Here is a 14916-nt window from a genome sequence, read left to right as displayed (position 1 = left end):
TGCTGGAGGCATCCAAAAATTTAGAGGAAAATTGAAGGAGTAATCTAAATCCCCTTGGGCATCAAAGGCCTTAAGGAGAATAGTGGCATCTGAAGGAAAGAGACAAATTAAAAGTTTACTAAAAGACCCTTGGGGGTGCCAAAGTCCAATACATTACATGATGGCATCCAAAATAAATACAAATTAGATTTAATTTAAATCCCCTTTGGCGCCGCCAAGGCATTACAGGGCATAGAGGATCAAAAGGGAAAAAAATTGGAAAGTACTTTAAGACCACTTTGGGGATGCCAAAGGGCAAGAGAATTGTGTGGCATCCAAAAATTTAGAGGAATGAAGGAGTAATCTAAATCCCCTTGGCTCTTCAAAGGCCTTCAGGAGAAATGGCATCTGAAGGGAAGAGACAAATAAAAGTTTACTTAAAAGACCTTTGGGGTCCAAATCCAATACAGTTACATGATGGCATCCAAAAATAAACAACAAATTAAAGATTTAGTTAAATCCCTTTGGCGCCAAGGCATTACAGGCAAAGGCATAAAAGGGAAGAACATTGAATTACTTTAGACACTGGGAGCAAGGAAAAATGCGTGGGGCATCAAAATTAAGAAAATTGAAGGATAATCTAAATCCTTGGTCTTCAAGGCCTTCAGAAAAGGCACTAGGAAAACAAAAATTTAAAAACTTTGGGGTGCCAAAGTCCAATACATTACATTGCACCAAATAAATCAAATTAAGATTATTTAATCCCTTGGCCCCCAAGATTACAGGGCATAGAGTCAAAAGGAAAGAAACATTGGAAAGTTACTTTAAACATTTGGTCAAAGGCAAGAAATTCGGAGCATCCAAATTTAAGAAATGAAGAAATTAAATCCCCTTTGGCGCTTCAAGCCTTCAGAGAATATGCATCTAGGGAAGAGACAATTAAATTACTAAAACCCTTGGGGCAAGTCAATACAGTTAATGTGCATCCAAAAAAAACAAATTATGATTATTAAATCCCTTTGGCCCGCAAAGGCATTACAGGGGCATAGGATCAAAGGAAAGAAATTTGGAACTCTTTAGACACTTGGGGAGCCAAGGCAAGGATGCGTGAGCATCAAATTAGAGAAAATTGAAGAGTAATCTAATCCCCTTGCTTTAAGGCTCAGAGAAGTGGCACTGAGGAAAGAGCAATAAAAGTTTACTTAAAAGCCTTTGGGGGTGCCAAAGTCCAATACAGTTACATGATGGCATCCAAAATAAAAACAAATAAGATTTATTTAATCCCCTTTGGCCGCCAAAGGAATACAGGGCATGAGGCATAAAGGAAAGAAACATTGAAAGCTTATTAGACCACTTTGGGGATGCCAAAGGGCAAGAATGCTGGAGGCATCCAAAAATTAGAGGAAAATTGAAGAGTAATCTAATCCCCTTGGCTCTTCAAAGCCTCAGGAGAATAGGCATCAGGAAAGAGACAAATTAAAAGTTACTTAAAAGACCCTTTGGGTGCCAAAGTCCAATACAGTTACATGATGGCATCCAAAAATAAACATACAAATTAAGATTATTTAAATCCCTTTGCGCCGCCAAGGCAATTACAGGGCATAGAGGCATCAAAAGGAAAGAAACATTTGAAAGTTACTTTAAGACCACTTTGGGGATGCCAAAGGGCAAGAAATTGCGTGGAGGCATCAAAAATTTAGAGGAAAATGAAGGAGTAATCTAAATCCCCTTGGCTCTTCAAAGGCCTTAAGGAGAATAGTGGCATCTGAAGGGAAAGAACAAATTAAAAGTTTACTAAAAGACCTTGGGGTGCCAAAGTCCAATACAGTTACATGATGGCATCCAAAAATAAACAACAAATTAAGATTTAATTTAAATCCCCTTTGCGCCGCCAAAGGCAATTACAGGGGATAGAGCATCAAAAGGGAAAGAAACATTTGGAAATACTTTAAGACCACTTTGGGGATGCCAAAGGCAAGAGAATTGCGTGGAGGCATCCAAAAATTTAGAGGAAAATGAAGGAGTAATTAAATCCCCTTTGGCGTCTTCAAAGGCCTTCAAGGAGAATAGTGCATCTGAAGGGAAAGAGACAAATTAAAAGTTTACTAAAAGACCTTTGGGGTGCCAAAGTCCATACAGTTACATGATGGCATCCAAAAATAAACATACAAATTAAGATTATTTAAAAAAAAAAAAAAAAAAAAAAAAAAAAAAAAAAAAAAAAAAAAAAAAAAAAAAAAAAAAAAAAAAAAAAAAAAAAAAAAAAAAAAAAAAAAAAAAAAAAAAAAAAAAAAAAAAAAAAAAAAAAAAAAAAAAAAAGACACTTTGGGGGTGCCAAAGTCCAATACAGTTACATGATGGCATCCAAAAATAAACTACAAATTAATGATTAAAGTTTACTTAAAAGACCCTTTGGGGGTGCCAAAGTCCAATACAGTTACATGATGGCAACCAAAAATAAACATACAAATTAATGATTTTAATTTAAAAAAAAAAAAAAAAAAAAAAAAAAAAAAAAAAAAAAAAAAAAAAAAAAAAAAAAAAAAAAAAAAAAAAAAAAAAAAAAAAAAAAAAAAAAAAAAAAAAAAAAAAAAAAAAAAAAAAAAAAAAAAAAAAAAAAAAAAAAAAAAAAAAAAAAAAAAAAAAAAAAAAAAAAAAAAAAAAAAAAAAAAAAAAAAAAAAAAAAAAAAAAAAAAAAAAAAAAAAAAAAAAAAAAAAAAAAAAAAAAAAAAAAAAAAAAAAAAAAAAAAAAAAAAAAAAAAAAAAAAAAAAAAAAAAAAAAAAAAAAAAAAAAAAAAAAAAAAAAAAAAAAAAAAAAAAAAAAAAAAAAAAAAAAAAAAAAAAAAAAAAAAAAAAAATTAAAAGTTTACTTAAAAGAACCCTTTGGGGTGCCAAAGTCCAATACAGTTACATGATGGCATCCAAAAATAAAAATACAAATTAATGATTTAATTTAAATCCCCTTTGGCGCCGCCAAAGGAATTACAGGGGCATAGAGGCATCAAAAGGGAAAGAAACATTTGGAAAGCTTACATTAAGACCACTTTGGGGATGCCAAAGGGCAAGAGAATTGCGTGGAGGCATCCAAAAATTTAGAGGAAAATTGAAGGAGTAATCTAAATCCCCTTTGGCGTCTTCAAAGGCCTTCAAGGGAGAATAGTGGCATCTGAAGGGAAAGAGACAAATCAAAAGTTTACTGAAAAGACCCTTTGGGGGTGCCAAAGTCCAATACAGTTACATGATGGCATCCAAAAATAAACACACAAATTAATGATTTAATTTAAATCCCCTTTGGCGCCGCCCAAGGGAATTACAGGGGCATAGAGGCATGAAAAGGGAAAGAAACGTTTGGAAAGCTTACTTTAAAACCACTTTGGGGATGCCAAAGGGCAAGAGAATTGCGTGGAGGCATCCAAAAATTTAGAGGAAAATTGAAGGAGTAATCTAAATCCCCTTTGGCGTCTTCAAAGGCCTTCAAGGGAGAATAGTGGCATCTGAAGGGAAAGAGACAAATTAAAAGTTTACTTAAAAGACCCTTTGGGGGTGCCAAAGTCCAATACAGTTACATGATGGCATCCAAAAATAAACATACAAATTAATGATTTAATTTAAATCCCCTTTGGCGCCGCCAAAGGCAATTACAGGGGCATAGAGGCATCAAAAGGGAAAGAAACATTTGGAAAGATTACTTTAAGACCACTTTCGGAGATGCCAAAGGGCAAGAGAATTGCGTGGAGGCATCCAAAAATTTAGAGGAAAATTGAAGGAGTAATCTAAATCCCCTTTGCTGTCTTCAAAGGCCTTACAGGAGAATAGTGGCATCTGAAGGGAAAGAGACAAATTAAAAGTTTACTTAAAAGACCCTTTGGGGGTGCCAAAGTCCAATACAGTTACATGATGGCATCCAAAAATAAACACACAAATTAAAGATTTAGTTTAAATCCCCTTTGGCGCCGCCAAAGGAAATTACAGGGGCATAGAGGCATCAAAAGGGAAAGAAACATTTGGAAAGCTTACTTTAAGGCCACTTTGGGGATGCCAAAGGGCAAGAAAATTGCGTGGAGGCATCCAAAAATTTAGAGGAAAATTGAAGGATTAATCTAAATCCCCTTTGGCGTCTTCAAAGGCTTTTACAGGGGAATACTGGTATCTGAAGGGAAAGAGACAAATTAAAAGTTTACTTAAAAGACCGTTTAGGAATGCCAAAGTCCAATACAGTTGCATGGTGTCATCCAAAAATAAAAAGACAAATTAAAGGTTTAGCTTAAATCCCCTTTGGAGCCGCCAAAGGCAATTACCGGGGCAGAGAGGCATCAAAAGGGAAAGAAACATTTGGAAAGCTTACTTTAATGCCACTTTGGGGATGCCAAAGGGCAAGACAATTGCGGTGAGGCATCCAAAAATTTAGAAGAAAATTGAAGGATTAATCTAAATCCCCTTTGGCGTCGTCAAGGGCATTTTCAGGTGAATAGTGGCATCTAAAGGGAAAGAGACATATCAAAAGTTTACTTAAGAGACACTTTCGGGGTGCCAAAGTCCAATACAGTTGCATGGTGGCATCCAAAAATGAAAACACAACTTAAAGGTTTAGTTTAAATCCCCTTTGGCGCCGCCAAAGGCAATTACAGGGGCATAGAGGCATCTAAAGGGAAAGTAACATTTGGAAAGCATACTTTAATGCCACTTTGGGGATGCCAAAGAGCAAGAGAATTGCGGTGAGGCATCCAAAATTTAGAAGAAAAGTGAAGGATTAATTTAATCCCCTTTGGCGTCTTCAAAGGCCTTTACAGGGGAAGACTGGCATCTGAAGGGAAAGAGACAAATTAAAGGTTTACTTAAAAGACCGTTTAGGGGTGCCAAAGTCCAATACGGTTCCATGGTATACTCCAAAAATAAAAGGACAAATCAAAGGTTTAGTTTAAATCCCCTTTGGCGCCGCCAAAGGCAATTACAGGGGAATAGAGGCATCAAAAGGGAAAGAAACATTTGGAAAGCTTACTTTAATGCCACTTTGGGGATGTCAAAGGGCAAGAGAATTCCGTGGAGGCATCCAAAAATTTAGAGGAAAAGTGAAGGATTAATCTAAATCCCATTTGGTGTATTCAAAGGCCTTTTCAGGGGAATAGTGGCATCTAAAGGGAAAGAGACAAATTAAAAGTTTACTTAAAAGACACTTTGAGGGTGCCAAAGTCCAATACAGTTGCATGGTGGCATCCAAAACTAAACAGACAAATCAAAGGTTTAGTTTAAATCCCCTTTGGCACCGCCCAAGGCAAGTACAGGGGCATAGAGGCATCAAAAGGGAAAGAAACATTTGGAAAGCATACTTTAATGCCACTTTGGGGATGCCAAAGCGAAAGAGAATTGCGTGGAGGCATCCAAAAATTTAGAGGAAAATTGAAGGAGTAATCTAAATCCCCTTTGGCGTCCTCAAAGGCCTTTACAGGGGAATAGTGGCATCTGAAGGGAAAGAGGCAAATTAAAAGTTTACTTAAAAGACCGTTTGGGGGTGCCAAAGTCCAATACACTTACATGATGGCATCCAAAAATAAACACACAAATTAAAGATTTAGTTTAAATCCCCTTTGGCGCCGCCAAAGGCAATTATAGGGGCATAGAGGCATCAAAAGGGAAAGAAACATTTGGAAAGATTACTTTAAGACCACTTTGGGGATGCCAAAGGGCAAGAGAATTGCGTGGAGGCATCCAAAAATTTAGAGGAAAATTGAAGGAGTAATCTAAATCCCCTTTGGCGTCTTCAAAGGCCTTTACAGGAGAATAGTGGCATCTGAAGGGAAAGACACAAATTAAAAGTTTACTTAAAAGACCCTTTGGGGGTGCCAAAGTCCAATACAGTTACATGATGGCATCCAAAAATAAACACACAAATTAAAGATTTAGTTTAAATCCCCTTTGGCGCCGCCAAAGGCAATTACAGGGGCATAGAGGCATCAAAAGGGAAAGAAACATTTGGAAAGCTTACTTTAATGCCACTTTGGGGATGCCAAAGGGCAAGAAAGTTGCGGTGAGGCATCCAAAAATGTAGAGGAAAAGTGAAGGATTAATCTAAATCCCCTTTGGCGTATTCAAAGGACTTTTCAGGGGAATAGTGGCATCTAAAGTGAAAGAGACAAATTAAAAGTTTACTTAAAAGACCCTTTGGGGGTGCCAAAGTCCAATACAGTTGCATGGTGGCATCCAAAAATAAATAGACAAATCAAAGATTTACTTTAAATCCCCTTTGGCGCCGCCAAAGGCAATTACAGGGGCAGAGAGGCATCAAAAGGGAAAGAAACATTTGGAAAGCTTACCTTAAAGTCATTTTGGGGATGCCAAAGGGCAAGAGAATTGCTTGCAGGCATCCAAAAATTTAGAGGAAAATTGAAGGATTAATCTAAATCCCCTTTGGCGTCTTCAAAGGCCTTTACAGGGGAATACTGGTATCTGAAGGGAAAGAGAGAAATAGAAAGTTTACTTAAAAGACCGTTTAGGAGTGCCAAAGTCCAATAGAGTTGCATGGTGTCATCCAAAAATAAAAAGACAAATAAAAAGGTTTAGTTTAAATCCCCTTTGGCGCCGCCAAAGGATATTACAGGGGCATAGAGGCCTCAAAAGGGAAAGAAACATTTGAGACGCTTACTTTAATGCCACTTTGGGGATGCCAAAGGGCAAGAGAATTGCGTGGAGGCATCCAAAAATTTAGAGGAAAATTGAAGGACTAATCTAAATCCCCTTTGGCGTCTTCAAAGGCCTTTACAGGGGAATAGTGGCATCTAAAGGGAAAGAGACAAATTAAAAGTTTACTTAAAAGACCCTTTCGGGGTACCAATGTCCAATACAGTTACATGGTGGCATCAAAAAATAAACAGACAAATTCAAGGTTTAGTTTAAGTCCCCTTTGGCGCCGCCAAAGGCAATCACAGGGGCATAGAGGCATCAAAAGGGAAAGAAACATTTGGAAAGCTTACTTTAATGCCACTTTGGTGATGCCAAAGGGCAAGAGAATTGCGGTGAGGTATCCAAAAATTTAGAGGAAAATTGAAGGATTGCTCTAAATCCCCTTTGGCGTCTTCAAAGGCCTTTTCAGGGGAATAGTGGCATCTGAAGTGAAAGAGACAAATTAAAAGTTTACTTATAAGACACTTTGGGGGTGCCAAACCCTACTGTACCTAATAACCTTGCTCTTATTCACATTTACTCTTAACTTTCTTCTTTCACACACTTTACCAAACTCAGTCACCAGCTTCTGCAGTTTCTCACATGAATCAGCCACCAGTGCTGTATCATCAGCGAACAACAACTGACTCACTTCCCAAGCTCTCTCATCCCCAACAGACTTCATACTTGCCCCTCTTTCCAAAACTCTTGCATTCACCTCCCTAACAACCCCATCCATAAACAAATTAAACAACCATGGAGACATCACACACCCCTGCCGCAAACCTACATTCACTGAGAACCAATCACTTTCCTCTCTTCCTACACGTACACATGCCTTACATCCTCGATAAAAACTTTTCACTGCTTCTAACAACTTTCCTCCCACACCATATATTCTTAATACCTTCCACAGAGCATCTCTATCAACTCTATCATATGCCTTCTCCAGATCCATAAATGCTACATACAAATCCATTTGCTTTTCTAAGTATTTCTCACATACATTCTTCAAAGCAAACACCTGATCCACACATCCTCTACCACTTCTGAAACCACACTGCTCTTCCCCAATCTGATGCTCTGTACATGCCTTCACCCTCTCAATCAATACCCTCCCATATAATTTACCAGGAATACTCAATTTTTTTTTTTTTTTTTATATACTTTGTCGCTGTCTCCTGCGTTTGCGAGGTAGCGCAAGGAAACAGACGAAAGAAATGGCCCAACCCCCCCCATACACATGTATATACATACGTCCACACACGCAAATATACATACCTACACAGCTTTCCATGGTTTACCCCAGACGCTTCACATGCCTTGATTCAATCCACTGACAGCACGTCAGCCCCGGTATACCACATCGCTCCAATTCACTCTGTTCCTTGCCCTCCTTTCACCCTCCTGCATGTTCAGGCCCCGATCACACAAAATCTTTTTCACTCCATCTTTCCACATCCAATTTGTTCTCCCTCTTCTCCTTGTTCCCTCCACCTCCGACACATATATCCTCTTGGTCAATCTTTCCTCACTCATTCTCTCCATGTGCCCAAACCACTTCTAAACACCCTCTTCTGCTCTCTCAACCACGCTCTTTTTATTTCCACACATCTCTCTTACCCTTACGTTACTCACTCGATCAAACCACCTCACACCACACATTGTCCTCAAACATCTCATTTCCAGCACATCCATCCTCCTGCGCACAACTCTATCCATAGCCCACGCCTCGCAACCATACAACATTGTTGGAACCACTATTCCTTCAAACATACTCATTTTTGCTTTCCGAGATAATGTTCTCGACTTCCACACATTCTTCAAGGCCCCCAGAATTTTCGCCCCCTCCCCCACCCTATGATCCACTTCCGCTTCCATGGTTCCATCCGCTGCCAGATCCACTCCCAGATATCTAAAACACTTCACTTCCTCCAGTTTTTCTCCATTCAAACTCACCTCCCAATTGACTTGACCCTCAACCCTACTGTACCTAATAACCTTGCTCTTATTCACATTTACTCTTAACTTTCTTCTTCCACACACTTTACCAAACTCAGTCACCAGCTTCTGCAGTTTCACACATGAATCAGCCACCAGCGCTGTGTCGTCAGCGAACAACAACTGACTCACTTCCCAAGCTCTCTCATCCCCAACAGACTTCATACTTGCCCCTCTTTCCAAAACTCTTGCATTTACCTCCCTAACAACCCCATCCATAAACAAATTAAACAACCATGGAGACATCACACACCCCTGCCGCAAACCTACATTCACTGAGAACCAATCACTTTCCTCTCTTCCTACACGTACACATGCCTTACATCCTCGATAAAAACTTTTCACTGCTTCTAACAACTTTCCTCCCACACCATATATTCTTAATACCTTCCACAATACCTTCAACAAACTTATACCTCTGTAATTTGAGCACTCACTCTTATCCCCTTTGCCTTTGTACAATGGCACTATGCACACATTCTGCCAATCCTCAGGCACCTCACCATGAGTCATACATACATTAAATAACCTTACCAACCAGTCAACAATACAGTCACCCCCTTTTTTAATAAATTCCACTGCAATACCATCCAAACCTGCTGCCTTGCCGGCTTTCATCTTCCGCAAAGCTTTTACTACCTCTTCTCTGTTTACCAAATCATTTACCCTAACCCTCTCACTTTGCACACCACCTCAACCAAAACACCCTATATCTGCCACTCTATCATCAAACGCATTCAACAAACCTTCAAAATACTCACTCCATCTCCTTCTCACATCACCACTACTTGTTATCACCTCCCCATTTGCGCCCTTCACTGAAGTTCCCATTTGCTCCCTTGTCTTATGCACTTTATTTACCTCCTTCCAGAACATCTTTTTATTCTCCCTAAAATTTAATGATACTCTCTCACCCCAACTCTCATTTGCCCTCTTTTTCACCTCTTGCACCTTTCTCTTGACCTCCTGTCTCTTTCTTTTATACATCTCCCACTCAATTGCATTTTTTCCCTGCAAAAATCGTCCAAATGCCTCTCTCTTCTCTTTCACTAATAATCTTACTTCTTCATCCCACCACTCACTACCCTTTCTAATCAACCCACCTCCCACTCTTCTCATGCCACAAGCATCTTTTGTGCAATCCATATATATATATATATATATATATATATATATATATATATATATATATATATATATATATATATATATATATATGCATATATATGGGGAGGTGATAACAAGTAGCGGTGATGTGAGAAGGAGATGGAATGAGTATTTTGAAGGTTTGTTGAATGTGTCTGATGACAGAGTGGCAGATATAGGGTGTTTTGGTCGAGGTGGTGTGCAAAGTGAGAGGGTTAGGGAAAATGATTTGGTAAACAGAGAAGAGGTAGTAAAAGCTTTGCGGAAGATGAAAGCCGGCAAGGCAGCAGGTTTGGATGGTATTGCAGTGGAATTTATTAAAAAAGGGGGTGACTGTATTGTTGACTGGTTGGTAAGGTTATTTAATGTATGTATGACTCATGGTGAGGTGCCTGAGGATTGGCGGAATGCGTGCATAGTGCCATTGTACAAAGGCAAAGGGGATAAGAGTGAGTGCTCAAATTACAGAGGTATAAGTTTGTTGAGTATTCCTGGTAAATTATATGGGAGGGTATTGATTGAGAGGGTGAAGGCATGTACAGAGCATCAGATTGGGGAAGAGCAGTGCGGTTTCAGAAGTGGTAGAGGATGTGTGGATCAGGTGTTTGCTTTGAAGAATGTATGTGAGAAATACTTAGAAAAGCAAATGGATTTGTATGTAGCATTTATGGATCTGGAGAAGGCATATGATAGAGTTGATAGAGATGCTCTGTGGAAGGTATTAAGAATATATGGTGTGGGAGGCAAGTTGTTAGAAGCAGTGAAAAGTTTTTATCGAGGATGTAAGGCATGTGTACGTGTAGGAAGAGAGGAAAGTGATTGGTTCTCAGTGAATGTAGGTTTGCGGCAGGGGTGTGTGATGTCTCCATGGTTGTTTAATTTGTTTATGGATGGGGTTGTTAGGGAGGTAAATGCAAGAGTCCTGGAAAGAGGGGCAAGTATGAAGTCTGTTGGGGATGAGAGAGCTTGGGAAGTGAGTCAGTTGTTGTTCGCTGATGATACAGCACTGGTGGCTGATTCATGTGAGAAACTGCAGAAGCTGGTGACTGAGTTTGGTAAAGTGTGTGGAAGAAGAAAGTTAAGAGTAAATGGGAATAAGAGCAAGGTTATTAGGTACAGTAGGGGTGAGGGTCAAGTCAATTGGGAGGTGAGTTTGAATGGAGAAAAACTGGAGGAAGTGAAGTGTTTTAGATATCTGGGAGTGGATCTGGCAGCGGATGGAACCATGGAAGCGGAAGTGGATCATAGGGTGGGGGAGGGGGCGAAAATTTTGGGAGCCTTGAAAAATGTGTGGAAGTCGAGAACATTATCTCGGAAAGCAAAAATGGGTATGTTTGAAGGAATAGTGGTTCCAACAATGTTGTATGGTTGCGAGGCGTGGGCTATGGATAGAGATGTGCGCAGGAGGATGGATGTGCTGGAAATGAGATGTTTGAGGACAATGTGTGGTGTGAGGTGGTTTGATCGAGTAAGTAACGTAAGGGTAAGAGAGATGTGTGGAAATAAAAAGAGCGTGGTTGAGAGAGCAGAAGAGGGTGTTTTGAAATGGTTTGGGCACATGGAGAGAATGAGTGAGGAAAGATTGACCAAGAGGATATATGTGTCGGAGGTGGAGGGAACGAGGAGAAGAGGGAGACCAAATTGGAGGTGGAAAGATGGAGTGAAAAAGATTTTGTGTGATCGGGGCCTGAACATGCAGGAGGGTGAAAGGAGGGCAAGGAATAGGGTGAATTGGAGCCATGTGGTATACAGGGGTTGACGTGCTGTCAGTGGATTGAATCAAGGCATGTGAAGCGTCTGGGGTAAACCATGGAAAGCTGTGTAGGTATGTATATTTGCGTGTGTGGACGTGTGTATGTACATGTGTATGGGGGGGGGGGGTTGGGCCATTTCTTTCGTCTGTTTCCTTGCGCTACCTCGCAAACGCGGGAGACAGCGACAAAGTATAAAAAAAAAAAAAAAAAAAAAAAAAAAAATATATATATATATATATATATATATATATATATATATCTTTTTAATCCTCTAACAATTGTAGAGTGTGTTATCTATCTTATCAAGAATACTAGTTGATATAGGAGTAACTCTTGTTAATAACTATAATTTGCTTATTTCTGTACTCAGTATTATTTCATAAATAACCATAACTTTTCATGGCTCGCAGGCACTTGAGCCAGGTTGTGGCCAAGCAAAATGTAAGATTCATGCATACTACCATTAATTTTTCATTAACTATTTGTTATTATCATTTTACTGTGAGTTACATAGAGTTAGATGCATGTTCCCACAGGCCCACTGTTCCCACGGGCTACTGTTACTCAGGGTGTTTGAACACGTAAGAGCTGATCTGTTATTTGAACACGTTGTTGAATGAGTGTTGACGGACTCCCATATAACTCCTGTCAGAGTGACCCAAGGGAACACAATGGCCAGCATCGTCACACTGTTCACTAGAGTGTGTCATAGTGTGTCATAAGACTATAGCCCAGAGTACTACAGATGTACGTACATATTCTTTTGTAATAAATCTACAAAGGCCGCCTGATCTTCATTGACTACCATCCACGAAGAAGACCTGTATTCATTCCTGACAACTCAACCTTACAGCTGTACACACACTTAAATTTGGTGCACTAAGTTTGCCTATCAAGTTTGTTGAATTTTGCCAACTCTTTGTCCCTTCTCTGTCACCACCAATTGATTACTGAGAGAGAACTATTCTCAATGCTAACAGTTCAACTTTCATATTATAATTAGCGCACCAAAGACGTGCTAATTAGCCACTGAATGATGTGGGGCATATAGCAGGGCACCCTTCTAACGGCACCTTGACTAGGTGGCAGGTCAAGGCACATGACCTCACCTAACCTACCAATTCCTGGAGAAATGAGCTTTATGGCCTAAACTATGGTTGCACATACACTTTTGCTGTTGGAAGACCTGTTAGTCTGCACTGCATATCAAATTTGCATTACATTTTCATTTAACCTATAAAGGACCCCAACCAAACTAGTATGGTTTATGTTATGATGCCATACTAGTAGGGATTACTTTTATTAACATTCACTCAGCTTTCTCCTTTCACATACTTTTCAAAACTCGTCACCAACTTCAGCAGTTTCTCACTTGAATCTGCCACCAGTACTGTATCATCATTAAACACACTCGCTTCCCAGGCCCTTTCATCCCCAGAGGCTGCATACTCACCCCTCTCTCAAAGACTTGCATTTACGTCCCTTATCATCCCATCTAGACATATTGAGTGTCATCATGTGTGTACAACTATAACCAATAAAGCTTCTAGCATCAAGTAAGGTAATCCTTGCACTGACCCTATTCTACCACCTTGCCTAGGCAACTCGCCCCCATCCCAAGCTCGCCTTCATTTAACATTGATCTCACTTTTATGGTTAGAAGATATTAGGAAATAGTGGAACTTTCCTCCGGAAAAATTAAGAGGTTCCTTATCCCATTCCTATGCCCAACTAGATCAAAACAAGACCATTATGTAGCAGAAAACCTACCACTAGTTAGCACTCCAGAGATCGTTCCTGCTATGGGACTGCCACGGGTGGTGAAGACATCCACTTCCATGTAGTTTCCACGCCAACTTTCCTGTACATTCTGATCTACACCATCTAGTAGGAACTCCCGAGTTATGCTGTCTAGCGAGTGGCCATTCACCTGCAAAGTGAAATGCTTAACCAAAAGCAACCACGTACTATTGATTATATTCCTTGACCACAATATGTCAGAACCACTAAACTCCATTTCCTCTACTATTACAATTATTACCACTGAACACCACTAATCTACAGATATGCCTGCTAGTTTGTCTAAAATTATGAAGGCCAACACGACAGTTTTTGGTTCCCAGTTATGTGTATTAAATCATGAGCATACAGCCTTGGTTTGCTCACATACATAGACTTAAAGTGCAGGAATATAAGAGTTAGCCAACTGTGCACCTGATCCATTCGATAAACAGGAAACCGAATATAGACATCCTATGTATGTAACACAACATGTTTAGTAGCCAGTATAAAGCAGTATTAGCCATATAAAGGACACCAATTTCATACTGGTTTGCAATGCAAGAAGTATGCCTACTTGAATCCACATTTACAAAGTGATATCCCCTCAAATTCTCAAAAAAATTTCCATTGGTTTAATAATCTTTTTAACATCCCTTTCCAGAATCAGAACTTTGAAGTGTTTTATATCTCAAGTGGTAAGATGCAACTCACTCACCTTATGTAAAGTCAGCTCATCAAAATGGGCATTATCAACAGTGAGGGATGCAGCACTTATAAATCCAGTGATAGCTTGCTGGCCGGAGTGGTACAACACTGTAGGAAGGGCATCCTTCAGAAGCTGTACCTCTGTCTGCAAGTATCACCAAGTGGTTAATCAACCAAGTTACTAGATGGTAAAGCAAATGTAAAACCAGTATCCTGTCATAAAAGGGAATTCTCATGTACGATCAGTAAGGTTTTGACTTTTTTGAAGTATAACCATTATTTGATTATGAGCATTATCAGACTTGCCACTCCCTCATCCCATTTTTTGTGGAAATAACCAAGAGAACATTCATTTTAAATACCTGAAGCTCGCTTACAGCTGCAACATATTCCTCCAAGGATTGATTGGCTGAGCTCCCTTCTAAGGGGTTCCTGATGTTAACAGTCTGATCAATGGTAGTTGTTCCACTCACTGTTAGTTCTGGGAAGATGACCGGCCCACTCCATACCTTTCAAAAGACCAGTTCACGCTTTTTTCATATCCAACTGCCTCTCCTACCTTACCAAGTCAGCATCATTAAAAATCAACCTCATTTACACATTTTGGTAATAGCCGAGCAACAGAATAAGTGACACTTGTAGATCCAGCAGTGATGTGAAGGCTGTAAGTGTGTTTAAATAGTTACATGCTACAGGCATGAAGTTGTCTTGGGATAAGACCTGGGATGATGACTGCAAAAAAGAACTCAAAGCAACTGGAGTCTTGATATCGCAGGTGATGGACAAGTGCCGAGAGTGGCAGGGAGGGTAACAATGGAAGAAGTAGAGTGAAGACTAGAGGTCAGTTGTGCAAGAAAATGAAATGTTATGATGGAGCAGAGGGCACTGAAAG

At 39.4% G+C, this 14916-nt stretch overlaps 1 protein-coding gene across 10 annotated transcripts in view; it reads right to left on the bottom strand.

Annotated features, from left to right (window-relative positions):
• Nucleotides 1–14603, bottom strand: part of LOC139760264 (uncharacterized) — a 229306-nt gene extending 214703 nt beyond the window's left edge. For 3 of the 10 annotated variants that reach the window (XM_071683202.1, XM_071683205.1, XM_071683207.1), the window contains exon 1: nucleotides 4653–4715. In XM_071683202.1, coding sequence (XP_071539303.1) covers nucleotides 4653–4703 — 51 coding nt within the window. In that variant the 5' untranslated portion in view covers nucleotides 4704–4715. Of the gene's footprint in view, nucleotides 1–4652; nucleotides 4716–4978; nucleotides 5078–6619; nucleotides 6739–13307; nucleotides 13468–14034; nucleotides 14170–14386 lie in introns of those variants that run through there. The other 7 variants (XR_011715285.1, XM_071683210.1, XM_071683214.1 and 4 more) reach the window with 7 other exon arrangements.
• Nucleotides 14604–14916: the final 313 nt, after the last annotated feature.

Source organism: Panulirus ornatus, chromosome 36, assembly GCF_036320965.1.
Source record: "Panulirus ornatus isolate Po-2019 chromosome 36, ASM3632096v1, whole genome shotgun sequence".
In the NCBI taxonomy this organism is placed as follows: Eukaryota; Metazoa; Arthropoda; class Malacostraca; order Decapoda; family Palinuridae; genus Panulirus; species Panulirus ornatus.
The sequence above is the reverse complement of the archived record's forward strand: the minus strand, read 5'-3'. Positions and strand labels throughout refer to the sequence as shown.